The sequence below is a fragment of the Nuphar pumila genome, chromosome 5 (assembly GCF_984573655.1).
Source record: "Nuphar pumila chromosome 5, dmNupPumi1.hap1.1, whole genome shotgun sequence".
NCBI lineage: Eukaryota > Viridiplantae > Streptophyta > Magnoliopsida > Nymphaeales > Nymphaeaceae > Nuphar > Nuphar pumila.
In genome coordinates, this window is record NC_143253.1 from 130014597 (window position 1) to 130041619 (window position 27023).

Genomic DNA, 27023 nt, shown 5'->3' on the forward strand with positions numbered 1-27023 from the left:
CCGGGCTGGGCAGGACCCGACCCACTTCACATTGGCCCAACGGACAGGCTTCTATTCAAACCCGAGCCCATTAAGAACCGGGCCCAAACCCAACCTATTAGTGAACGGGCTGGGCCAGTCCGATGCGCACCCCTGTCCTTCTCTTTTCTATAAGTATTCTTCAATTCCAATGAGCAATATAAAACCCCAAAAGAATCGAAGTGCTCAAGACAACGAAGGTTAATTTGAGGCCACAGTTTGGCGGTTTTCAGAAGAAAAAAAAGCTTGTATCAAAAGATTATGAAATATATGAGCTTGCTTTTGAGATTAAGGGTAAAAGGTTGGGCACAAAATGATTGCCATGGGCTGGGCTACCAGAGGACATCATTTTTTTTTTCAAATTATTCCACACAAACTGAGAGGAGCCATGAATGAACTCTTGCCTGGTCCACGATCGCCATTAAAAAATTTATTAATATACCCTTATATATATAACCTTAACATGAAACCCTTTCTCCAATCTCTCCTCTTTCCTTCCTCTAATGAGTCGCACAGACTCCCATTTTTCTCCTCTTCTTCCTCTAACGACAGAAGGCGACAATGGCGGAAGGACCAGAGAAACGGGGCCCGTTTGGACCAGAGATGAGGACATGAAACAAAGAATATGGACCGAAGATGGAGGTTAAAATCAAAACCCGTGCTGGGATAAAGGGCAACATTTTGAGACAGGGCGGTGGTGGAGTCCTTGTCCTCTGCCCCCTCCCCAGTCCATTGCCATTCCTAGGTGACAAATAAGAACAACCGATTAAGACATGGGTCCGTTCAATTAATACATGAACCCGAGTATAGTTTGTGAAATTTTATACCAGACCTGAGCCCGATGTTCTGATTAAGACCCACAAATTTTCAACGTAAAAAAAATAAAAAAATTATTTTACTAGGTATGGTCCGAGTCTCGTTCATGTAGTTCTTATTGGGTTTGGATGTGATTTTTCTTGCAGTAGACCGGATTAGACCCTGGTTCAGACCTGATATCATACTAAAAAATTTGATCAAGTCTGGTTCTACCTGATTCCAAACCAAACCGACCTGTTCACTCCCCTACTTGAGCTATGAGAGGACATCCTTCCATAGGATAAAGTATATGATATAACCACCCAAACGACTGAGTGTTCGAGGGTCTGAATGAGCACCACATATACAATCACATGGGGCTCGTATTCCCGTGTATGTTGACATCACTTAGCATTGAAGTCTGGTGTGATTGCAAAGACTTAAGTACTCTTTCTTGCTATTCTTCTCATAAAGCGATGGTTTGAGAAAATGACAAAAATGCTCTTCATTCAAAAAAGAGAGCCAGCATGACTGCATCTGGGGAGGTTTCTCCTAATACAAATAATAAAAACAGAAAAAATACGGATGATGTATTTTTTAAGAGAAATTAAAAAAATTGCCGATATTTGCAACCATGTTGGTGGTTTCCGCAAAAGGGCAAAATTCTAGGTCCTGCTAGGGCCAGCAAGCCAAACTATCGAACTCGGTAGTTAAAACGGTCATTTTACAAGACGCATGGACTCGATTGAATCTTTTTGGAAGGATTTCAAAGCGGTTTGAGAATATGACATTTTAACTAAAAAGGGACAGAAAAAGACAACAATTAACAGTTTCAAAAATAAAATTCAGACACGTAAAGCATGTTAAATAGTTTTATATAAAACCAAAAAAAGATCGTTTTTTTTAGGGTTTCGATGTTTTGGGTTATTTTGAGGGGATTTAATCTCAGTGTCAATGAATTCTGAAAAGACAAAGTGTTTTGTAGTCTTTAGAATAGCGTTTTTCAGATTAATGACAGAACAGGAAACAAAAAAACGATGATAAGAAGCATACAAATCAAATGGTTTTAGCAGCGACAATTGAACAGCTTCTTTCACTATTTTTTTTTGCATTTGTAGTAACTCGAATAAACCACACCCGCTCTGGTCGGGCTGGCTCAGCCTGCCATACCTACGGTTGTTGTGCCAGCAGCATAAAACTTAGAGACTAGGACTTCTGCCCCCAAGGACTTAGGCTACGCATTGGCTTGCTCAGAAAAGCGATGCCCATGAGAATCGAACCTTAACTGCCCATCTAGCAGCCAAGGCTTGGCCACCCCACTATACTAACCCCTATTGGGGGCAACAATCACTTGCTTGCAAAAGTTCCCTTATGTCTGATATGAGAGCGACTCATGAGAATCAAGTGTTGGGACGTTGCAAGTTCGAACCCCAAATGGTATGGTTGTATAACTGGTGAGGGGTCTGCCTAACCCCAGCTTTTTATTTGAAAATAATTAAATAATAATAAATGTTAGGAAAACTAAAGAGAGACAATTTACTGCAATAAACGTAGCATTAATTTAAAACAATGCCCAATTGGAGTCAACTACAGTGAAGACAGACAATTGGTGCGTGAAAAATTAAGTATAACCGTTTATCATAAAATTACATAAATACCCAATGTAATCCAAAATTTCACACCGAAGACAGGTAGGATGAAAGTGTCACTTGAGACAAAGTGAAATATCCATGCAAAGTTTTCTGCCCGCAACTTCCTTCCCGGGCAGGTTGGTCCACTGGCAACAACCGGTAGAACCCGTAAAAATGATGACGTGGCACCACAAGATGTGTTCAATCGGCGGTAAATAGATACATATATAGTATCATATTCCCGTTCGAGAATTTAGTATAAGAAATCCGAATCTCTCTCTGGTTGAGTTCTCTGCTCGCTAAAGGAGTTCACGAGTGGGACTCTCTTCCTCTCTCTTTTTTTTTTCTCCCGAAACCTTACTTTTCTTTGCCCTAAATCAGAGGGAAATATCGTTTTCACAGGTGGGAAATTCACGGATTGGATTTGATCCGACCGTTCCTTTTCCCTTCCTCCGTCTTCGTCCTCTCCTTTTTCTTCCCTCTTTCCCTCGGCCGGAATCGGAACTTCTGGCTGGTTTCCCGGCGTAATCTGCTGGAGAATGTGAAGGGAGTTCCGGCGAGTGGCGTTTCCTCCTCCCGGCCTCCGGCGACACGGATCGGCCTGCGGTTCCCGTTGGACACGGAATGGATATGCCGATAATGCACGATAGCGATCGGTACGAGCTCGTCCGGGACATCGGCTCGGGGAATTTCGGCGTCGCGAGGCTGATGCGGGACAAGCAGACGAAGGAACTCGTGGCGGTGAAGTATATCGAGCGCGGCGAGAAGGTCTCTCTTTCTGATTTAGTTTCTTTCTTTTCTTAGCCTGCAAATTTTTCTTTTTCTTTCGTTGTTCGAAGTATCTGGAATTTTAGGATTGAGTTTCGTGGAGTCTGGTCCGTTTACTTGGAGAACTTCTCAGTTCTTATCGATTTTTATGGGTTTGAGTTGGTGGATATCTTGTCTTTGATCTTTGCTTAAAGTTGACCCTTTTTTAGCTTTTCTTTTCCGCTGGTTTGCTTGCGAGTTAGTTACTCGATAGTTTCGTTATCATCATTGAGAGATTGAAGTTTTTGAACTCATATATTGTTGGAAACTGGTTAGTTACTCGGTTAATTTCTCATTTCTTATCAATTATTTATGGTTTTGAGTTTTTTGATGCGTTGCATTTGATCTTCGCTTATATGTTGTATCTTTTTTTTTCCAGCTTGCCTTTTCCGCTGGATTGATTGTAAGTTAGTTACTAGATTTGTAACGAATACGTTTTTTCCATCATCAGTTGCAAGGTTGAAGTTTTGATCTCATATATTGTAGGGAACTGCTCTGCTCTGGATGATTTTGAGCCTTTTTTTATGTCAAAAGGATGTTCAGGGTTTTAACTTAGGGTCATAGAAAAACTGATTGTTTTCCTTTCACAGATTAATACAAAATTCTGTGCTTGCGTTTTGGTTGTTTCACTTATTTTTTTCTTTATTTTTCAGAAAGCACTCTCTTTTGGGATCTTATTATGATCTGTTTTTCTGTAACAGATTGATGAAAATGTGCGGAGGGAAATTATAAATCATAGGTCATTGAGGCATCCCAACATCGTTAGGTTCAAAGAGGTTTGTTTGAGTCAGTGTGGATTCCTACGTTTTCTTTGGAAGGAATTGTGCTGACCTGTGTGTGTGTGTATAGGTTATATTGACACCAACGCATTTGGCGATTGTTATGGAGTATGCAGCTGGTGGGGAGCTGTTTGAGCGTATTTGTAATGGAGGACTCTTCAGCGAGGATGAGGTTGGTTGAAATACGTTTGATTTCTCTTGTTCTTCCAGCTCTTCATTCTTGCAGTGTTAAATCCTGTTGTCTGTGCAGGCGCACTTCTTCTTTCAACAACTAATCTCGGGCGTTAGTTACTGTCACTCTATGGTACTTGGTGCATTCTTTTGAGTGCTATTCTTGTCAAACACTCATATTTTGTTGTTGTTACTGATGATGCAAATTTTTGCTTGCTTTATCACGAAGCAAGTTTGTCACCGAGACCTAAAGCTTGAAAACACACTTTTAGATGGGAGTCCAGCTCCTCGGCTGAAGATCTGTGACTTTGGCTATTCAAAGGTAAAAATGATGGTCAGGTTGTGCAATGCCTGGATTATATGGTTGGCACATATACGTAGGAAATTTTGTTTTTAACACGTTTGCCCGAGAATGGTTTCATGTATGAATATATACACACATTACTTGCCCTTGTTTATGCCTCTTCAGGCATATGCATTATTGTGTATTTGGGTAGCATATGGTATCCTCTTTCAAATTTTGATTTTGGTGGCTTCAAATTTTGATTCAGGTGTTTCTCTCAAGTACATTAGTATAATTAAAGATATGTATGAAGGAGTAGTAACCAATGTCCGCACTTGTGGAGGGGTGACAACCAATTTTCCGATAACGGTTGGGTTACATCAAGGATCTGCTTTAAGCCCTTTCCTATTTGCGATAGTGATGGATGAGCTTACGAGATCAATTCAAGAAAATGTACCGTGGTGTATGTTGTTTGCTGATGATATTGTTTTGATTGATGAGTCTAGAGCTGGGGTTAATGCTAAGTTAGAATTATGGAGACAGACATTGGAAGCTAGAGGTTTTAAGTTGAGTAAGAGTAAGACTGAATATATGGAATGTCGGTTTAGTAAGCAACGAAGTAGGGATGGGAGTGTAGTGAAGCTTGATGAGCAAGAAATACCGGTGAATGATTATTTCAAATATTTGGGATCCATCATTCAAAAGTATGGAGAAATTGATGGAGATGTAAATCATAGGATAAAGGTTGGGTGGATGAAATGGAAAAGTGCAACTGGAGTGCTGTGCGATCGTAGAATGCCATTGCGGTTGAAGGGAAAGTTTTATAGGACGACTATTAGACCCGCTTTACTATATGGTACAGAATGTTGGGCTGCCAAGAGACATCATATTCAAAAAATGAGTGTAGCTGAGATGCGGATGCTTAGATGGATGTGTGAAAATACAATAAGAGATAAGATTCGGAACGAGGAGATACGTAAGAAGGTAGGTGTTGCACCCATTGAAAATAAGATGCGAGAGAATCGTTTACGGTGGTTTGGACATATTCGGCGAAGGCCTAATGATGCTCCAGTTAGAAGGTTGGAGAAATGGGAAAATAGATTAGTTAAAAGAGGTCGGGGTAGGCCTAGGAAGACTTGGATGGAGATGATCGGAAAGGATATGAATGCTTTGAACCTCACCGAGGACATGGCATTGGATAGAAATGATTGGAGGAAAAGGATTCATGTGGAAGACCCAAAATGATTTTCTTTTTTGGTTCTTATCGCTGACCCCAATTGTTTTGGGATGAAGGCGTAGTTGTTGTTGTAGTTGTTGTTGTTGGTGGCTTCACCCTTGTCACCATTCAAAATCCTGCTATCCCAGGGATCACAATATCTGCCTTATTAATAATGTTAGGAATCTCCCTGTTGTGAAAATACAATTTTTTGTTAGTATTAAATGCTGTAGAATTTTGTGATGCTCAAGATTCTATGTGATTTCAATTCTTCGTCACTTTAAAACCAGGTTGTTTTTTGAATTCTTTCAGTCATCTGTGCTGCACTCACAGCCAAAGTCTACTGTTGGCACCCCTTGCGTACATTGCACCAGAACTACTACTCAACAAGGAATATGATGGGAAGGTAATCTAAGCATATCTGTAGGGCAGTTTGTAGAAGTACAAATAACAGAAACACATTATTATTGCTACCACTGCTTCTGCTACTGTTGCTACTATTATTGTTATTGTGGCTTTGGCACAATTTATCTGACAAGCTTTGCTAATTGTCAACTTATGTATTGTGTTAGTGCCTTGTACATTTAGGTTGTTTAATATTGTGTATTCTGTTTGAAGAATATGTTACATAAATATCTTTAGTTCTTATCTGGCAATCTATTTGCATGGTTTGTTTTTCTGATGTTGATCATTCACAAGTATCATGTGTCTACTCTGTGCTTTCCTTTGTTTATCAACATGTTTTCTCTGAATGTGAATTTTTAAACGAAAACATTCTAAATGTAAAATATATTATGGAAAACAAGAGGCACCCCTAGTTCCAAGTGCTTTACTGTGTTTCAACCATAGTCACCTTATCGTTAAAGGTAATTTCTCAGCGAGGGTATTTCTTGGAGAGATTTTCAAAAGTTGATAAATCTTGGGAGTTTAAAATTTTGAAAAAAATATAAATAACAACAAAAAAACTAAGAAAATAATAAGTTTTGCATTATTTTTCTTTCAAAATTATAAAGAAACATGTTTTAAAGGTTTTAAAATATAAAAGAAACAAAAAAATAGTAATGAAAACTTAAAATAAAAAAAAATTCTGAAAAAATATCGCGCTATTTTGAAAATATCACGAAATATTCCCGCTATTATCTGCTGCCTTGAAATAGCCGATAATATCGTGATATTTTCAAAATATTGGTGATATCGGTGACAGTGGTTTCAACATATTATCTCTCTGGATCTCATGTTTCCAAACCTGTGATTTTGCTAGGACCACAGGACATGCTATTTATTATTTTTCTAATTCATTCTGATCTGATGCAGATTGCTGATGTGTGGTCTTGCGGAGTAACACTATATGTCATGCTAGTGGGTGCATACCCTTTTGAGGATCCTGCAGAACCAAAAAATTTTAAGAAGACTATACAGGTTATTACTCAGATGACCTCTTTTTGCTGCAGCATCTCACAAGCTACCATTGGATAACATTAATCGACTCGACTGTTTTGTTATTTCTGGCAGCGAATTGTAAATGTGCAGTACTCTATTCCGAAGCATGTTCACATCTCTCCAGAGTGCCAGCACCTAATCTCAAGGATTTTTGTCCCCAATCCAGCTATGGTTAGTAAAATATCTGGCATCCTTTCTGCAAACCCCTGCCTTCCCCTTCTGAAGTGGTTCTCGATATTAGTTTTATCTTCCACTTATAGACTTAGGCTGCAGAGGTGGTTCTAACTTTCACTTATTGTTTGCTTTGGAACAACTAAATTCCTTTCATGTTACAGAGAATTACGATCCCCGAGATCCAGAAGCATGAATGGTTTTTGAAGAATCTTCCAACAGATCTCACACAAGAAAACACAATGAATTTTGAGGAGCCGGATCAACCGATGCAGAGCGAGGATGAGATTATGTGGATAATATCAGAAGCTACAATCCCTCCTGCTGGTTCATGTATGAGTCGGTTCCTGCCAGGATCTATTGACCTAGATGATGATGATATTGATGACCTGGACTCTGATCTGGACCTTGATGTTGACAGCAGCGGGGAGATAATCTATGCTATGTGATTTTTGTTAATTTTACCAATGGTGCTGGCCTAAATATTTATTTTGTGTTCAGATTATGCCTTAGGAATCATCAGATTAGCAGAAACTGCTATCAGTGATAATGCTCTTCTGGACTCTTTTAAGTGTTTAGATCAAGGTCTAGAGAGCGGTGGTAGTTCTTCAGTGTATTCTATACCTTTCTGGTTCACTTGATGCGTGTATATTCTTGTACCCAAGGGGCTGTTTGGTACATTTGGAATGGCTGTCAACAGCCCCAACTGCAACTGTTAATTATGTTTAGACTGGCCAGATGACAATTGCCCTGGCATTGTATTCTATATCTGTTGTTAAAAGTATTCTGTAGCTTTACCGTTCTAGTAACATAATGTTTGGTTATATATTTGTGGATAATTTGGCATTAACTTTGTAGGATCTTTGTAAATCCTGTCTCTAATGAATGAGTTATCATATGAGCCAGCAAATGGTTTCTTGTGATCCATAATTCAAATGGTTTTCTTGTGATCCGATATATGATCATCAAACATCCCTGCATTCTCCTCTGCCCCGCTCATGGTTGGAAGCATAACAGGAACCCTGTGCCATTACTTGGTTTAGCAGAGTTCAAGCAAGGAGGACGGGCAAGGTGTAAACCAAAGGCGGATTGAGCATAATAGTTTTTTTTTCCTGAAAGGCAAGCTGTGTTTAGGCAGATCCCTACCAGATAACTCTTAAGCCCCATGTGGCAGAGGGATTTGAACCTGGGCCTTCAGCTTGGCACAGGACCCTGCTTACCACATGGGATACCACCTCCGTGGTTGAGCATAATAGTTTTTACTGAGAATTGTGTGAAATTTTTGTTAGGGAACCCTGCTTCAACCTACCGATGGATCGAAACAAACACGAAAAAGTAAAAGGAAAAATAACACACAAAAACAAGGATTTTACGTGGTTCCACGAGAAGAGACCTTCTTTATTCGATTGAGATATACAATATAGAGGAAGATGCCTCTTTAAATAGGAGTATTAATTTTACATGGAATCTATTAGTGCGTCTGGATACAAGGAAACTATAAGTGTTGTAGTTTGATCCTAAAAGGAGTTGGGATAACATTACAAAAATACCTTTCAAGCTTATCAAAAAAATATGCTTCCCTGCGACCCTTTGCCAACTTATCGCAAAGTTGAATCTGCCAAAAATAAATATTTATATCCAGGTATGAAACATGCTCCACACCAACATTTTTAGGTCCTGTTTAACATCTCTACCCGTCTATTGAGAAAGTATGTGGCCTTAATGGTCTAATTTTGTTAAAGTATCACCGAAACCACTTCAACATAAGGCATCTGGATTTTCTCTGTTTGACTTTTGTAATTGCAGATGGGTCTCAGGGCAGTCTGATTGTGCATAAAGGGATGTATTCTCTCTATCTAAGTTTGGATCAAAGAAAGAGGTTTGCAAGTTAGAGCAGGGTTCGATTTTTCCGGCAGTGCATGGGCAGCAAAGACCATTAGCCCGACCATCAAACGCAATAAACTCTCTCTCTCTCTCTCTCTCTCTGATAACTAGAGAAACTAGGAGTAGACTACCCATTGGCATTAACTATCAAAATTGCGTCAGGATGCCATATCCTCCACAAGAAGAATCAAGAAGAATGGTTACCGAAAGCAAAAGAATATAGAAAGAGGAAGATAGAAGATGAGTGTTTGAGGCAGCAAAGGGAATGTCCAATATATATATATATATAGGGAAATGAAAACCTACAAAATAGGCATGTTAAATGAAACATGATATTAGATTTTTGATGTTTTCTTTTCGAAATTCTGACCCTATAGATGTGTCCAGCATGACAGATTTACAAGAAATTGATACTTGGATGAAAAAATGGTATTTGAAGCCTAAAAAATTTATGAAAATCGTAAGTCAATGATTCTTGAAACTGAAATTCCACTAGAGGGGGGGTTAATAGTGAAATACGATGCAGATCGATAAAATAAAAAATAAGACAATAAGGCACAACATAATAAACACATGATTTATACTGGTTCGGCCGAGTTACTGACCTACATCCAGTCCCCAAGTAAAACACTTGAGCCTTTCACTATAAAATTCGTGTTATGGGATAAATAGTACAACACCCTCTTCGTCAGAGGTCTACTTCTCTCAACGGAGAAGGAAAACACCCTTTTCCTCAGAGGTCTACTTCTCTCAACAGAGAAGGGAAACAACAGTAAACATAAAGTTACAACACTTTCCTATAGAACCTTCAGAATGATATGCAGAGTATAAATGCACGTATGAAGATTCTCTCAGAATGTTCTCTCTTTTGAAAAATAGGCAGAATAATCTTTCAGGAGAACATAATGTTCTTTTTCTTTTTCTTCACACACTTGATTCTTTTATCAGAGAGTTTTTCTTGTCTTTTTCTTTCTTTTTCTAAGCTCTTTTTCAGTGTGTCGAGTAGAAATTTTTCTCTTTGAAAGCTCACTTGTGTGTTATATTGAAATATTGTTTGTCTGTATATATAGGTCTTAAAAAACTAGTCGTTGTCTTTTTTTTTTTTGAAATGCTTTGAAATATTTGTCCTTTTGTGATGTGAGATGTAAGGTCATCTCAAAAACAACTTTTTTGGAAAAAGGTGTAAAATGATATGTGTACTATAATTTGCTTTTTCAAAAAGTCGTCATTCCATAAATTAAAGAATTGTTAAGTAATAAATGTTTGGTGTATTAAATAATGATACTTTCTTCAAGTCGTCATTTCTAAATTTAAATATTTGAGGTACACTATACGTTGTTGAAATTAAAAATGAGATTTAATTTATAATGGGTCTTTTCTCAAAATAAATGTTTTGTAGTACATTAAACGTTGAAGTATTTAGAAATGTAATTTATATTGTAATTTGTCTTTGCTCAATTAAATTATTTGTAGTATATTAATTATTTTATTACAAATCGTCACTTCTTTGTTTAAATGTATGTAAGTACAATAAACGCTTGTTTAGTACTTTATTTTATAAATGGTCATTTCTTGAGTAAATGCTTTTGAATTGCCATTTAATGCTTACAAAAAGAATGATGACTTCAAATATAAGTCGTCACTTTTTTAGTGCGAATTTTAGTATTAAATAAATAAATGGTCATTTCCGAAATTAATTGTCTTGTTCAACAATAAGTAGTTGTGTATAAAATAATATTTATTTTCTCAAATCGTCAATTCAAAATGAACGAGTATTATGAACCAATGCATTTTGTCTTTTTCTTACATAAATACTTTTGAAATCATGAGCTTTTATATCTTTTCAAGTTGCTTTTTTCATAAATACTTGTAGAAAGTATAATTAATGTTTTTGAAATCATGAGCTATTATATCTTGTTGAAGCCCTGAAAGCAAATGATGAAACCGAGAGAGAGAGAGAGAGAGAGAGAGAGAGAGAGAGAGAGAGAGAGAGAGAGAGCAGTATGAAAAATAGAACTCATTAAACACATTAGGGTTGCTCTTTATGTTAAATAGAGAGAGGCCAAAAGAATAAATTACCTCTAGGTCCCTTATTAAGAAAATAATTCAAATAACCTCCAAACTAAGAAGGTTTAACCTTAAACCACCTATTCTCAACACTCCCCCTCAAGCTGGAGCATAGATATCAATCATGCTCAGCTTGTCACAACATTTTGAGAAATTTGGTCTAGCAAGGGGTTTTGTAAACATATCTGCAACTTGATCTTCCGACTTTAGATATCTGGTAGTGATATGTCCATCTTGAACCATATCTCTTACATAGTGGCAATCCACCTCAATGTGCTTCGTTCTCTCATGAAAGACAAGATTGTTCACTATATATGTTGCAGCCTTGTTATCACACATCATGGTCATAGGAGAGAAAACCTTCACCTGAAGGTCATGAAGATCAGTACGAACCCACATCAATTCCGCAGTTGTTTAGGCCATAGCCCGGTATTCTGATTCTGCACTCGACCTAGAAACCACATTTTGTTTCTTACTTCTCCAAGAAATCAAGTTGTATCCCAGAAACACACAAAATCCTGTGGTAGATTTTCTATCCACTACAGATCTTGCATAGTCAGCATCAGAATAGGCCACTATCTCTAGAGTTCCACCTTTCCTGAACAATAACCCCTTTCCAGGAGAAGATTTTAGATATCTGAGAATCATAATGGCTGTATTCCAGTGTACCTCAGTCGGTTTGTCCATAAACTGACTAACTTTGCTTACTGCTAAAGCAATATCCAGCCTGGTCACAGTTACATACAGTAGCTTCCCTACAAGGGAGCGATAGCTTTTGCTATCAACCGGTTTTGACCCTTCTTCAAACAACTGAACTTTATAGTCCATGGGAATATTTGCTGGTTTAGCTCCCAACATTTCCGTTTCCTTTAATAAGTCAAGAACATACTTCCGTTGAGACAACACCATCCTTTCACAGCTCTTGGCAACTTCTATACCCAGAAAATACCTGAGTGAACCAAGGTCTTTTGTAACAAAGTGTTTTTGAAGATGAGCCTTTGTGGCTTCAATAGCTTTCTCATCATCTCCTGTAAGAATGATGTCATCCACATATACCACCATAACAACTATGCCAGAGCCAGTTTTCTTGATAAATAGTGTATGATCTGCTGCTGACCTATTAAAGCCAAAGCGTGACATCACTTCAAACAACTTTTGAAACCATGCACAAGGACTTTGTTTCAGGCCATAAATCGCCTTCCTCAATCTACACACCTTCTGACACTCCCCCTCAACCTCAAATCCTGGAGGTTGTTGCATGCAAACGGTCTCAGATAGATCCCCATATAGAAATGCATTTTTCACATCTAATTGGTACAAGCTCCAACCATGCTGAACAACTACTGAGAGAACAAGACAAATGACACCCATCCGTGCAACATGAGAAAAGGTTTCAAAGAAATCAATACCATATGTCTGAGTATACCCTTTTGCTACTAATTTGGTCTTATATCGTTCAATGGAACCATCAGATTTATACTTTATTGTATATACCCATTTACATCCAACAATGTCAGCATCTGCTGGGGAATCAACTAGATCCCATGTATGCTGAGATATTAAAGCATCCATTTCTTCTTGCATAGCCAGCTTCCAGCGAGTATCAAGCTCTGCCTGCTGATAGTTCAGAAGAATAGTTTCAGCAGATAAGGCTAAAATAAAAGATTTCATCTGATTTCCAATTCTGGCATCGGAGACAAAATGAGATATGGGATATAAGGTACATTGTCGTGTCCCCTTTCGTAGAGCAATAGGCCTGTTATCATCATCATGAAGATCACTATTGTCAGTAGAACTTACCTCAGGGGAAGAAGAAGATGAAGGCACTTGCGGAGGTGGATCTCTACGCACATATACCAATGGAGGATTATGAAATTTGGAAGAGGATGAAGGTTGGTTCGGGAATGAGGGCATGAATTCCAAAGGAAAATGAGGTATAGGTAATGGACAAGACTCAGCTGGATCAACCTTTAGCGTGGAACCGGTACTAGAGTAATATGGAGTGGATTCCAAGAAAGAGACATCCGCACTGACATACTCTCGACAAGAAGTAGGATCATAACATCGATATCCCTTTTGATTTTTGGGATACTATAAATATGCATTTTATAGCTTGAGCAACTAATTTATCACGGTCAGGGCCAAGTTTGTGTACAAAACAAACACATCCAAATACTTTGGGCGAGAGGGAGAAGAGGGGGGTATTGGGTTTTAGGATATGAATTGGAATTTGATCACCCACAGAAGATGAAGGCATGCGGTTGATCAGATAGCAAACAGTTGTAATCGCATCACCCCAGTATAATGCAGGAACATTGGATTAAATCATAATGGTCCTGGCAACATCAAGCAGGTGACAATGTTTTCGCTCAACCACCCCATTTTGTTGAGATGAATAGGCACAGGAAGTTTGGGGTTGGATGCCATTATCTTGGTAAAATTGTAATAGACCTTTTGATTTAAACTCGAGAGCATTATCAGTGCGAACAATCTTGACAATAGATTCAAACTGAGTTTTTATTTCAAGAATTAAAGATTGGAGAATACTTGGAACTTCAGATCGTTCCTTCATTAAAAACACCCATGACAACTTAGAGAAATCATCAACAATAACTAGATAGTATCGACACTGAGTCCTAGTAGGAAATCTTACTAGGACCCCATACATCTGCATGAAGAAGTTCAAAGACTTTATTACTAGACTGACTCTGACTCGAAGGGAATGAACTACAATGATGCTTGCCCAGCTGACACGCTTCACACTGAAAAGATGTGGTGGAAGGAATCTGAGGAAAGACTGACCGAAACTTTGACAATGAAGGATGACCAAGACGACGATGCCACTGAACATGACTGAATGAATGTTCCACTGCAGCATGAACAATACCCATTGGATGATGTAGGTAGTAAATTCTATTTTCTTCATAGCCTCCACCAATCTTCTTCCCTGTCAGCAAATCCTGAAAATGACAACCCATTGGATCAAATATTACTCTACAGTTTTGTTCTTTTATAAGGCAACTAACAGAGAGTAAACTTTAAGGAAAGTTTGGAGCATGAAGAGCATTTTTCAACTGTAGTGAGGAAGATATAGAAATATTTCCCTGACCAACAACCGGGGAGGAGCTCCCATCGACTAATAAGACTCCAAGCTGAGCCTTAATATCCTTTACATTTGAAAAAACATGTGAATTTCCACACAAATGTCTGGATGCACCAGAGTCAATAATTCACTTACTGTCAGTCGGATGAAGATGATTTCCGGTTGAATAGGCAACACCAGCTACAGAAGGGGTGGAACTCAAAGGTCGAAGAGCTACCAACTCATCATATTCAGCACGACTAAGGGTGATACTACTTTCACTTGCAGAGATATTTTTCTGTGCCTTTGTTGCCTCGAGAGTAGTAACATTTGCTTTAGGAGCATAAGACTTTGATGAATAAGAGGTTGGCCGACCATGCTTATCCCAGCAACGATCTTCTAAATGTCCATATTTTCCACAGAATGTACATTGAAGTTTTCCTCTGCCTCTCATACCTCGTCCACGACCTCGTCCTCTGATATTCTGAATATTTCCACGCCCAAAACCAGATCAGATGACTGAGTCACAGGCTGAGATTGTGGAAGAGAGATCGCAAGTCTACTCAGACGATTGTATGCCTCAACAAGAGTAGGTACATCTGATCCAGTCAACATTTGAACTTTTGCAACATAAAATTCTGAGGAGAGACCTATGAGAAACCGAGCAACCATAGTTTGTTCTTGATGATCCTTTTGCTTCGAGCAACAAAGAGGCATGTGAGCATTGAGCCTTTCAAACACAGCCTTGACAGAGGCATAATATTGGGCCAATGTTTGATCTCCCTGCTGCAAATTATATATCTCCTGTTCGACTTGCAGGATACGACTCACATTAGTCTCTTGTGAGTACGTATCTCGAAGATTATCCCACATCTGTTTGGCTGTATGATAGTAAATTAATCCATCGGCAATATGGGGTTCGACACTATTCATGATCCATGACATAACTATGTCATTATCTTCATCCCAAGTAACATATTTTTCAATCTTTTCATTAGGTTCATCTTCTAATAAAATATATTTTCTACGATGTCCAGATACAGACATCATGAAAGTTCGGGACCACCTGGAATAGTTAGTTTCATTCAACCTTACAGAGGAACCATACGAGAAGGGATTTGCAAAAGCCTTATATTCCCCAATATGTTCAGTTTTGGAGTCACATTTCGAAGATTCACCCATACTGATTATGGAATCCTATTTCAGCAAAAAAAAACCAGACTTACTCACGTGAACAACAGGTGTTATAACCCCACGTCAGGCAAGTCCACGACTACACAAGCTGTCACACCAGAAAAGAAGCCTTGACAGGTGACAAATGTGTCCACACAGCAGCAGCAAAACAACTTTTCACAAGCCAATGCTACAATATGGCCCAAACAATAGAATCACGCAACATATGTTTCCACACAACAGCAGTTCTAATTAAGAAACTTGTCACAAGCCAATACTACGACACAGCCTACTGCTGCCAAAAAAAATGCTATTTACATCTGTTTTCGCAGCACTCATGCTACGACTGAAAAGCTCACGACACAGCAGGAATCACGCCTGCCAATACTACGACACAGCCTGCTGCTTCCAAAAAAAGTTGCTATTAACATATGTTTTCGCAGCACTCATGCTACGACTGAAAAACTCATGACACAGCAGAAATCACGCCTGCTGATATTCATGTTTTGAAAATGAACAAACAAATAATATCCGAGAAGAACTCGACACCCAGATTCACAACAAATGACAGCATGTTCTGAAAAACTGGAAGAAAGCATTTCACGACTCAGCAGGGAACTCGACAACCAGATTCACAACAAATGACAGCATGTTAGAGCTGGAAGAAAAACATTTCACGACTCAGCAGGGAACTCGACAACCAGATTCACAACCCACGATAACAGGAGCACGCAAAAGCATAGAGATCACGACACCAAGAAATTTTTGGTTGGGTTTTTTTTTTTCTCAGCAACCAATTTTTTTTTTATATGCAGATCTTAAGGACCCACACTCATCGTGTCAAAGATCTGTCATCAGAGAAAAAAAAAAGAATCGACACACCTGTTTCCACCTCTTTCAGTTTTATTTGATTTTTTTTCTGTGTTGTGTAGATCGATCACACTCCCGAGATCTACGGCTTTGATACCATGTTGAAGCCCTGAAAGCAAATGCTGAAATCAAGGCAGAGAGAGAGAGAGAGAGAGCAGTATGAAAAATAGAACTCATTAAACACATTAGGGCTGCTCTCTGTGTTAAATAGAGAGAGGCCAAAAGAATAAATTACCTCTAGGTCCCTTATTAAGAAAATAATTCAAATAACCTCCAAACTAAGAAGGTTTAACCTTAAACCACCTATTCTTAACATATCTTATCAAAAATGTCTTTTTCATAAATGCTTGTAGGAAGTACAATGATTTATTTCAAAAAGGTGTTTTTGAAATACTACAATGTAAATAACGTATCTTTTATGAGAGCTTGACTTTTTGAATATAAATAGCTTTGTATGATTTTAACGCATATGGCCTAATATGAAATATGCATGCTTCTGAAGGTTCTGTTACATATGACTCTAAAGAAAAAATCTTCATCTTGAAGTAACCGATCTTCTTGGATAATCTTTAATGCATCTCTTTGGCTCATCAAGCTTTTTCTTCAGAGAAGTATGATTGCATCACATAGTTGCACTTGATCAAGTTGTCTTCACTCTTTTTCAATGAAATATTTCTGCAACAAATACTCGTTAAATGCATAGCACATCATGTTCAGTCATAAAATAACATATCCAGTTTCATATATGAAAGCATATCATATTTATCATATCTCATGAAAGCATATCATATATATCATGTATCATCAAAACATAGTTTCTCAACAGAAACCTTATAAAAACCAATCCATGCATCAGAATCAAATGCTCCAAAACTGATTCCTATAAAAACAAGTATATACATCACATCTATATGGTCAGAATTTCAAAAAAATACCAGAAATCCAATATGTTTCATTTAGCACCGTGACCATTTTGTAGGTTTCCATATATTCTTAAGAGGACACTTTTTGTGCAGTGACACTGTATGATGCAGCACCACTGCCGCCGTTGACAGCCACCCATCTCGACATTTCTCGATATGGAGACCACGCCCATCTCAAGAAATGCCAAGATGGGTGGCTGTCAGCAGCGTTGCATCATGCAGCACCACTGCATATAATGTGAACACTATTATTAGCTTATATTGATGTTATTAAAGGTCTATGAGAGAGAGAGAGAGAGAGAGAGAGAGAGAGAGAGAGAGAGAGAGAGAGAGAGAGAGAGAGTAAAATATCCCTATCAAGCACATGGTTGGTTACAACTACGCACTTATGAAGGACAACTACAATCCCCAACACAATCAAACCTGTACTTTCCACACAAGGATGAAAATACCCCATTATAATGAATATATTACAAACATAATGCATAGTAAAAGGGAAATATTACACATCACCTTTATTTCTATCAGTAACATATATCGATCAGAACACCTCAAAATACTCTTATCCAGTTGAAATCATTTCCTAACATGTAACACCAAGGTTTTATAACCCAGTGACTCGGAACTCGACTCGTTCTTTATTGAATCGTGACTCGACGGGTAAACTCGGTGATTCGGACCGGGTTTTATTAACTTTTGATTTTAAAAGAAAAACAATATATAATTTGTCTCAAACCATGTTTTTCAGTAAACAAGAGATGTTTTTTGGCTCCATGCAGAATCTTGGGTTGAACTGAAATAAGAAGATCGTAGCATGTGGATAAATTGTTCATTAATGAGCAATAAGTTGGAAACGTGGAATGAAAGAGCACAATTTATTCCAGTTACATAGATGCCTTTATGCATTAAAAATGCACATGCCTATAAAGAAAAGAGAAATTTTTGTTGGATGTGATAAGGCAAGGTGAGGACAATTGGTTCTGATTAAAGGGGTATAGCCTATATGAGATACAAAGAAAATATGAAGTCTGAAAGGACAAGAAAGAAGCACCAAGTAGATGTTGGAACTCTATGGATGTTAAGGCCAAAGTTATGTATGACTTTGTTCCAGTTTCTTGTCTATTATGCCTTCATAAAGATGGGGCAAAGAGGAAAGGTGTGAGGAGAAAACCAAATTCTTCCTTGTATATAGTCATGTTAGTAAAGTTTAAAGCAAAATATTAAATGCATTTATGCAAAGAAACTGCAAAAAATATAATTGTGTAGAACATAATAAAAGCAGCAATCTACTTGATCATAAAATATTAATTAGCTGTTGTTGAATCTTAAGATTGTCCTGCCTGATGCTTCTAGAAATAGATTCATATCCAATAACATTTACCTTAGATCATAGTCACATATTGTCTTCTTTACATATTGAAGACATTAAAAAAGTAACAACAATATTCTCAATAATATTACAATTTTTTTTATTCTGAAATACTCAAAAAAATCAAATTTTAATCCACTAATCAACTAAGACTTACATGGCAATCTAGATAACTAGACAAGAAATTTCAAGCTCACTTCTTCTTTGGGCACATGCAGCTTTACTTTGCTGAGAGCATGCTCAAACGGCTTCCATAAACCAGCGGTATCCTCATCACATACAACTGCTTTAAGACCTTCCATCTGCATTACTGATGAAGGTAGTTCGCTCAGACCTAAACACCACCTCATATCAATTCTTTTCAAATGCTGCAGTTCACCAATGTTGTCGGGGAGGCTCTCAATGTTTGAACAGTGAGCCAGATTTAAAATTCTCAGGCTTCCAAGTTCACATAATGAATCTGGCAGGCCTTCCAAACTTGTACATGAGTGTAACCTTAGGACCTCTAATCTGCTTAACGTACCTATTCTATCAGGTAACTCAATTAGATCAGGACAGTTTGTCACGCTCAGTTTCTGCAGATTGGTAAGATTGCATATTCCAGGAGGCAATGTCTCCAAACCATTGCAGTAGTCTATTTCTAGCTCTGTCAACATAGAAAAGACGTTCTGTATATCCCAGTCACTAACTTGACTGACCTCACAAAGTACCATTACTAGCTTCTGCAGGCTTGGCAATGGCCCTGTAAACGTAGAAAGAATGGGGACTGATATCCGCTCTAGCCTGATTCTTCGCAGATACTTCAGAGAACCTAATGAGGACAAGCCACTTAACTCTGCAGGATGCACGCTGTGTTTTGCAATAATCAAAACCTTGAGATTTTCCATTTTCTCTAAAAATGGAGGTAAGCAGTATGACTTAGCTGAGAAGTTCAGGATCAAAACTTCAGCACGAGGGAACAACATATCAAACCAATTCCAGGGACCCATTTCACCTGCATAGACATCAAGAAAGCTATAATTTGTTATTTTCATTTGAAAACTCAACAATATTAGGTGTAGGTTACTCATGCTTACCACTGTGTATAGAAACAATCTGAGCTAGGGATGCTTGACCTTTTTGTTGCTGACCAATTTTATGAAGATCTCTTGGGCACATGAAAAGCCTTGTCGGTTCGTGGCCACCATTCAACTGGCTGGTATAGATGGCTAATTCTCTCATCAGATCATGCTGAAAAACAAAGAGGTCACTAAAGCTTCCATCTGCATCTCCAGCCTCGTTCCTGGTGAGATAATGACAATCACGCTTAGTAGAGGAGAATTCAAATTTCAATCCTATATAAAGCTAGATACATACTGTGTTCGTTCAACAAGCATGACAAGGTTTCTGCTGGCGAGTTCAAGCAAAGCAACATAAGCATCATCTTCACTTAGGCCATGGATTTCAACCCACATGTCAATGATAGAGTTAGCAGGTATCCTTTCATCTTCAGGAAAGGAACCCAGGTCCATGAAACACTCTTTAAGTACCTCATTCAAGGAAATTAAGCTGGTGCTTAAGCAATCCAGGAGATCTTTGTGCTCCCCAAAGATTTGGCTTCCTTGCAGAAGCATATGTGCCGTCTTATGCCATTTCCTTGCGGGTTCCTGCCTCAGTGAGCTTCCTATGACTTTTAGTGCCAATGGGAGACCTTTGCAGCATTTCACAATCTGCAATGCGACAGACTGAATATATCATCTAATGTCTCAAGTTCTTGGATTCATAAAACAGTGATTCATGGGTATACATGTAGGTGTATAACTATATACTGATCCGTTAATGACTAACACTTAGTGCTTGCATGTAGAGAAAAATATAGAAACTACATGAATATTTTATCTAGTCATACCTGCTCCAACTGCTCCACCAACTCAGTGTCCAGTTTATCAAGGGCTTGATCGGGGGTAAAAGCTGAGTGACAGAATAGGTCCATGGCTTCTTTTGGTCCCAGCATTTTTAAAGGGTAAACAAAATCAAGTAGTTTGAAATTGATTCTAGATGTGACAAGCGTTTTTAAGCCAATGTTTCTGAACAGAAGTTTCTGGAGTACTGATTCAGACCAAACATCATCTAGGACCACCAGGACAGGTTCTGGCTTTCGCTTGTTTAGATTGTCTGACAGCTGATTAATTGCATCATTCTCATTTAGGAAACAAGGAATATAACTGGCATTGACCAGCCTTGCCCATAGTCTCTGATAGATCTCTAACAAGTTGGGAGTGTCTGATACGGTAACAAAAACAATCTTTGCAAACTTGGCTAGAAATGTAAAACAAATAAAGCAATTAGCATCACTGACATTCAGTGTCCAACTTTTGCTTCCTTATTTGAAGGAAAACAAGCAGTATCAATAAATTGCAGAGGCAAACTATTATATTCCTCTTTCATTGGCAGGAAGAAAGAAGAAAACGGACTCTTGAGTATAACAGATATTTCTTCTCATAGCAACCTAATCATAGGATCAAGATTCTTTATAAGAATGATCGAATTCAACATTATATAAGTACCTAAAAGCTCAATTTTTTTGAGAATTTATTCAATTGACAGGGAAAGGGGGGGTGGTAGCTTAGATCCATATCCAATTTTTATAATTTTGGTTTTCATTTTTATATCTCCATTTCTTCATAATGCCGTTTACATATTTTCTGAAGCACATAATGATAGAACAATGTTTCCACTGTTTTATAATTGACTAGTATAATGGTGACACACATTACTACTATGTGCATGCATGCACACACACACATGCACATGTACATATATGTGAAAGCTATCAGCTTATACATACATAACTTGTATCTAAGACATTCCAATTGGATGCATGTGTGAGAAAAGTTGAAAACAGAGGAAAGAAATGGAAATCATACCTTGAACTGCCTCATCTTGACAGAGCTTTGCCACTAAGGTCGTCTTCCCGCATCCTCCAGGACCGCATACTCCAAGCACAAACACATCTTCACTGAACAAGGCCATTTTTAACTCTTCCAATGGGGCACTCAGGCCAACGATTTTACTTGGAACTTCAGGCATTGCATAACTAGAGTAACCCATAATTCCACCATGAACATTGGATCCTATACTCATGCTACTCAATTCCTTGTACAACTTCTTTGCTTCTAACATAATCTTTTTGGTATTCACAAATATTTCAGTTTGCATGTTCATATTTGCAAACCTTAGCAACTGTTCATCTAACTTCATTAATTTCTTGGTATATATGTACTTCTTCCAGATTTTCCACTTGGGCAGCTTGGAACACTTATAGATCAACTTCTTGCCTTTATTCAATATATGTAATAGTTGAGCCATGTCCTGTTGTCTATGAAGTGTTGAATCATCTCCCAGTTTGCTATCTCTTAGTTCCTCATCTAACTGTCTAACCTCCTCTACTCTAAGTTGTAAGGATTCCAGAGTTTTTTGTACCCGATCAAAGTACACTTTAAATTCCATAACAATATTCTTCTCCTCCAAAACAGCTTTTAGTAAATCTGCGACCACAGCACCTACTACTGCTCCACTAAGTAAATCTGACATTCCAGCATGGACGTTAGATCAGAGCAATAACTGTAACTTCACAATGGAGTAATAATGACTGAATGAAATGCTTCTCTAATCGTGTCTTTAAGCTCCGATAATTGGTCTAGGCACATCCACCTTGGTGCTCACTATTATTTCACCAAATTTCAACGAAAAGAAGAGCTTCAATCTTTCAACTGTATGAATCGATGAAGCCCTCTGTCTTCTTACCTGTGTATCTTCCGATCGTCTTATTGAAAAAGACTGAATTTTGGCAACAAAAACACAAAATCACTCCAGCAAATTTACAGAAACAACTGCTGATAAGTGTAACAAGAATCTTGAATTCTTGACTCATCAAGTTATTTAAATATTTCGGCCAAACTAAACAAATCTTACAAACATGAGCAAAAGTAACAAAAGGATTTAGCAACAGATATATATCAATTCAAAAGAGCTAGAACCATAATCATCTTGCCATCCAAAACCAATAGAATCATACATCACAAACCATTAAAAGGTGGAAAATATGGAGTTTTGGTATTGAAAAAGCTAAAACAAAGGAAAAAGCCCACACTGTCAAAGCTCTAATTTATCTCTGTCCTTTTTCTCTCTCCAATCAAAGTTCAAAGCCTCATGATTCTCTTCTTACTCGAGAAAGGCATTGCAACTCACTTTCTTAATTTATTTCTTTTTATATATAAAGTAAAATGCTTTCTAGAGCTAAAGAAGCCATAAGAGAAAACAGGATTTAACATGTAATGCTCTGTTTGGATGTGTTTTTATTTATTGTTTAAAAACATAAATGAAAATACATTTTTTAGAAAAGAATCTTGACTTTATTTATAAGTGATTGTTTGGATCACAAACTATTCAAACCATAATGCAAAAGAAAGATATGAAAAGAGAGGCATAAGCGCGGTAACAGTGGTGGTGATGATGGTAAACAATGAGCAATGATGGTACTGTTGAAGAATGAGCTGTCACATAAGTGCAGGTGCAGATGTGGGTGCGACACGACAGTTTCAAAAAACTTGGGTGTGGGGATATATATAGATCATAACACGACCCACAAAGGAAAAACATGATTGAAAACTAAGTTTAAGCATCCAAACACATAATCTAGCAAATGATGAAGCTGGTGGCGATTGTGGTTTTAGTGTTGAAGAATGAAAGTTGCGAGTGGTTTTGATGTTGGAGAAGATTGTGGATGGTGGTGGTAAAGGTAATTTGATACTGAAGATGTTAGAGAAGTCAATGGTAAGCAAGACGTGTGATGTAGCCATTCTACAGATTTAATACCCGAACACAACTAAAAGCTAAATTATCTAAGAATATTTGGGAAAATGCAAGAAATTGAAGCAAACATGAGAAATTAAATGGAATTTCAATAAAACCGAAAATTAAATGATATTCTATGATCTCCTAACTCATAAGCCTTTCGTCTTTTTGTAGATGAGAACTTCTATCCTAACAAATTACAACTTCTTAATTTGATAAGCATTGCCTAATCTTGATAAATCTTCTAAATCTTATTCTATCATAACGTAGATCTAACATGATGATCCAAACTTCAAATATAAATAAACATAAATAAGAAATAGAAAATGTGACCCATCTAATTATGTGGGCATAGATCTATCTTGCTCCACTCCTGCATTATTGTCGTCGGGTTGGAGAAGACTCGCTCTCGAGTCTGGTAGATGCGCTTGTGCTTTTTCCAATTCCTTTATATTCTACGAATTATGGATCTGCAACATGCAACGTGAATATGGCCATGTTCCTTAGGTTGAAGGTGTCGAACACGGCCTCCTTTAAGAAGCGTAAGAAACCCGAGAATGCTCTTGCCAAGCCATCTATAGTTTTCTTTTAAGCCCTTATAAAGATCTGGATCAAACAAATCAAATGGAGGCTTGATCCAAATAAAGAAGCTCCACTGGGTTGTTCTCGGATGAGATTTGGGTTAGATAAAGTAGGTTCAAGAGGCTTTTGGATTCAGATACAAGGTATGGCTTGAGAGGGTTTACTATGGGTTAAGTCCAATTAGGTTTAGGTACGGAGATATCTGATCTAGACATTGGGTAGGATATGGGAAGACTCACTATGAATTGGACCTAAATGATTTGGTTCTAGATAAAAGTTGGGTTTGTCTATGGATTCTAAAAATGGGTTTCGTAGAATCCAATAAAATGGATTTGGATTCATCACATGGTTTTGGATCCAAATCTTTATTTAGGTTTTGGGACTGGTTCTGTTGGATACTTAATTGAGTTGGATTTTGGTTGGGTCTTACCTACTTGGATTTGGATAGTTTTAGGGATGCCTAACCGCTTCTCCTTTTCCTGTTTCAACTTCTCTTCAATATGGAGGGCATATTGAAAAGAGACACCAATGGTAAGCAAGATAGGTCAAGAAAGAGACACCAATGGTAAGGAAGACAGGTCAAGAATGAGGTTTCCAAAATCTAATCCATAATCCAAGGCTGAAGATCAGAGAATAACACCAAATGCAAGGAGATGATATCTAGACCTCTGACAAAATGATAGATTCCAACAGCTCTCTAAAAGATCAGATATATCCTTTTGTAAAAATGCTCCGTAAATGATCTCATATTATAAGGATCAGTTGATATGCATGTGATATCCCAAAATCTTGTAATGGTGTGGTTTATAAATAGTGGAACTCACATAGAAAACATCATCTTTTCTGGTGTGAAGATCATGGATGTAGATGGTGCTCACCCAATCAATCGTGTAAAAATCTTTCCCTTGTTGATACCATTATCAAGTTCAGTTACTCTTTCAGCTAAATCTGTATCCAACTTTCTTGATCCCACTCTGTATTCCAGCTTAGTGGGTGCACTCCAATTTATATTGTCGCCTCCAGATTTATTATATGCCGTCAAGAAAACCTGTCAATTTATGCAATCTCTTACCTTTGGCCATAAGAAATCCTAGGTAATGTCAAGCATCCTATCCATTTTGGGCTTCTCATAAAATCCTCCTCCAGTTTTACCTTATTTGCCTGATGCAGATTGGGCTGGATGCCTTGACGATATCAAGTCAACAAATGGTTATGTTATTTTTTTTGTCTCAATATCCTTTCATGAAGCTCCAAAAAGCATAATACAGTGGCACACTCCAGTTATGATGCCGATTATTGATCAATGGCTAATGCCACAACTAAGCTTATATGGGTCCAATATCTTTTTCATGAGCAAGGAATCATATATCAGACACTACCTGTTCTTTGGTGTCACAATGCTGGTGTAACCTACATAGTTGCTCATCCTGTTTTTTTATAAAACAAACAAACATGTCATCACTGGATTGTCAGGAATGAAGTTTTCAAAATCTAATCCATAATCCAAGGATGAAGATCAGAATACAGAGAATGACACCAAAGACATCAAATACAAGGAGATAATATCTAGACCTCTTGCAAAAGTGATAGGCTCCAGCCAGCTCTCTAAAAGATCATATATATGTTGGCGTATATCGCAAAACCGAATTAGAGATGGTAATTGCGTACCTTTAGGTGCCATGGAAACGACATGCGGGTGCTCGGCGTTCTCCTCAATCGATCGACGCCCACGATGAGCCCAGGCTTTAGGTCGACAGTGAGCAGGACCCTGAACCCAGAAATTCTGTATGTGGGCACTGTAGGGAGTTAGAGGGGCTGAATGCACTCATCACACGTACAACCCTCTTTCCCTTTACAAGGGGAGCAGTGGGCAGTTACGTGAATGTGGTCTCTCTACATTCACGTAACCTCCACCCACTTAAAGCTATTAACTCCTCATTATTAGCCACTAACCCACTACCTGCAGTGTCAAATTGAGTCACATATGGATTGGACCCAAACCCCGAAATGTCCAATATTCTTCCACATGACCCATAGACACTAAAAGTTTTATAAATCGAGGTCTATACCATTATCTCAATTTTAATGGGTTCACATGCTATCCCGTATCACAAGAATGAATCATATGAGTTATGAAGATGGACACCTCTTTATGAAATGCCATATTTTCATATACTACAATACAATTCATTATCAATGCTTTAGCATGTAAAAATTACCTTTATGAATAGGTTGGTCTCTAACCCATTTTTTTGATCATTTAAATACTGTTATTATGCTATCCTCTAACCAAAATGAGAGATACTTTATGCAAAATCAACAATACACAATGCTATAGAGAATTCATTTATTCAACAATATACAATGCCATAGAGAATTCATTCATTTTCACAAATGATATCACATACAATTAATGTATTGTCATACATAAGAAGGAAAAAAAAAGACCCATCCCCTTTACATTTTGGGAACACAATCCCAGCGCTAGCCCATTAGTAAGGGGATTCACAGTTATTTTCTTTGTACCAATTATATCAATACATATCAGATGATTCTCAACCCTTTCTTTAACAATAAAATATTTTAACTCCATGTGTCAACACAATGTTAAGCTCTTGTTGTTATTTAAAAATGGCATAGCTGCTTCATTATCTCAAAAGATCTTTAATGGTCTCTCAATAGAGTCCACTATACCAAGATCCATAATGAAGCTTATAATCTATATAGTGTGTGATAAAATCTCGTATAAAATCAATAATTTTTGTTCTAATGGTTTTCAAAATTTTTTTGATTGTCCTACAGTGATAGATGACACCTCAAATATTCTGAGTCACTCGCGATTGCAAAAGCAAGATGCTAAGATTATTCGAACACTCCCACTTCTCATGGATATCTTTTTAAGCGCTCTCACTTCTCATAGACAACC

The 27023-nt window shown here is 37.8% G+C and overlaps 2 protein-coding genes and 1 pseudogene across 3 annotated transcripts; 1 reads left to right on the plus strand and 2 right to left on the minus strand.

Annotated features, from left to right (window-relative positions):
• The first annotated feature begins 2727 nt into the window (after positions 1–2727).
• On the plus strand, positions 2728–8114 carry LOC149838706 (serine/threonine-protein kinase SRK2E-like; annotated as a pseudogene). The gene is made up of 9 exons (XR_016431982.1): positions 2728–3212; positions 3953–4027; positions 4101–4202; positions 4281–4334; positions 4431–4523; positions 6013–6106; positions 7015–7119; positions 7213–7311; positions 7476–8114. The product of XR_016431982.1 is annotated as a serine/threonine-protein kinase SRK2E-like (transcript).
• A 10715-nt stretch (positions 8115–18829) lies between these two features.
• LOC149838707 (Leucine-rich repeat (LRR) family protein) lies at positions 18830–19827 on the minus strand. The gene is made up of 2 exons (XM_090007770.1): positions 19756–19827; positions 18830–19673 (listed from the first exon to the last, which is right to left on the minus strand). Exon 2 carries the CDS (start codon positions 19666–19668, stop codon positions 18853–18855), a length of 816 nt encoding a protein of 271 aa, XP_089863896.1. The 5' UTR covers positions 19669–19673; positions 19756–19827; the 3' UTR covers positions 18830–18852.
• Positions 19828–20561: 734 nt separating this feature from the next.
• LOC149838708 (putative disease resistance protein At5g66910) lies at positions 20562–22393 on the minus strand. Its single transcript, XM_090008301.1, has 2 exons — positions 21586–22393; positions 20562–20977 (listed from the first exon to the last, which is right to left on the minus strand). Exons 1-2 carry the CDS (start codon positions 22250–22252, stop codon positions 20562–20564), a joined length of 1083 nt encoding a protein of 360 aa, XP_089864427.1. The 5' UTR covers positions 22253–22393.
• Between the last annotated feature and the right edge of the window lie 4630 nt (positions 22394–27023).

Bases quoted from the DNA above. Each gene is read 5' to 3' on its own strand.
- LOC149838707 (XM_090007770.1), bottom strand. From the start codon at position 19,668: ATGGGTCCCTGGAATTGGTTTGATATGTTGTTCCCTCGTGCTGAAGTT.
- LOC149838708 (XM_090008301.1), bottom strand. From the start codon at position 22,252: ATGTCAGATTTACTTAGTGGAGCAGTAGTAGGTGCTGTGGTCGCAGAT. The intron at 20,978-21,585 runs GTATGATTTCCA...TTACATTTCTAG, and splicing joins TCAAGATGAGGCAGTTCAAG to CCAAGTTTGCAAAGATTGTT.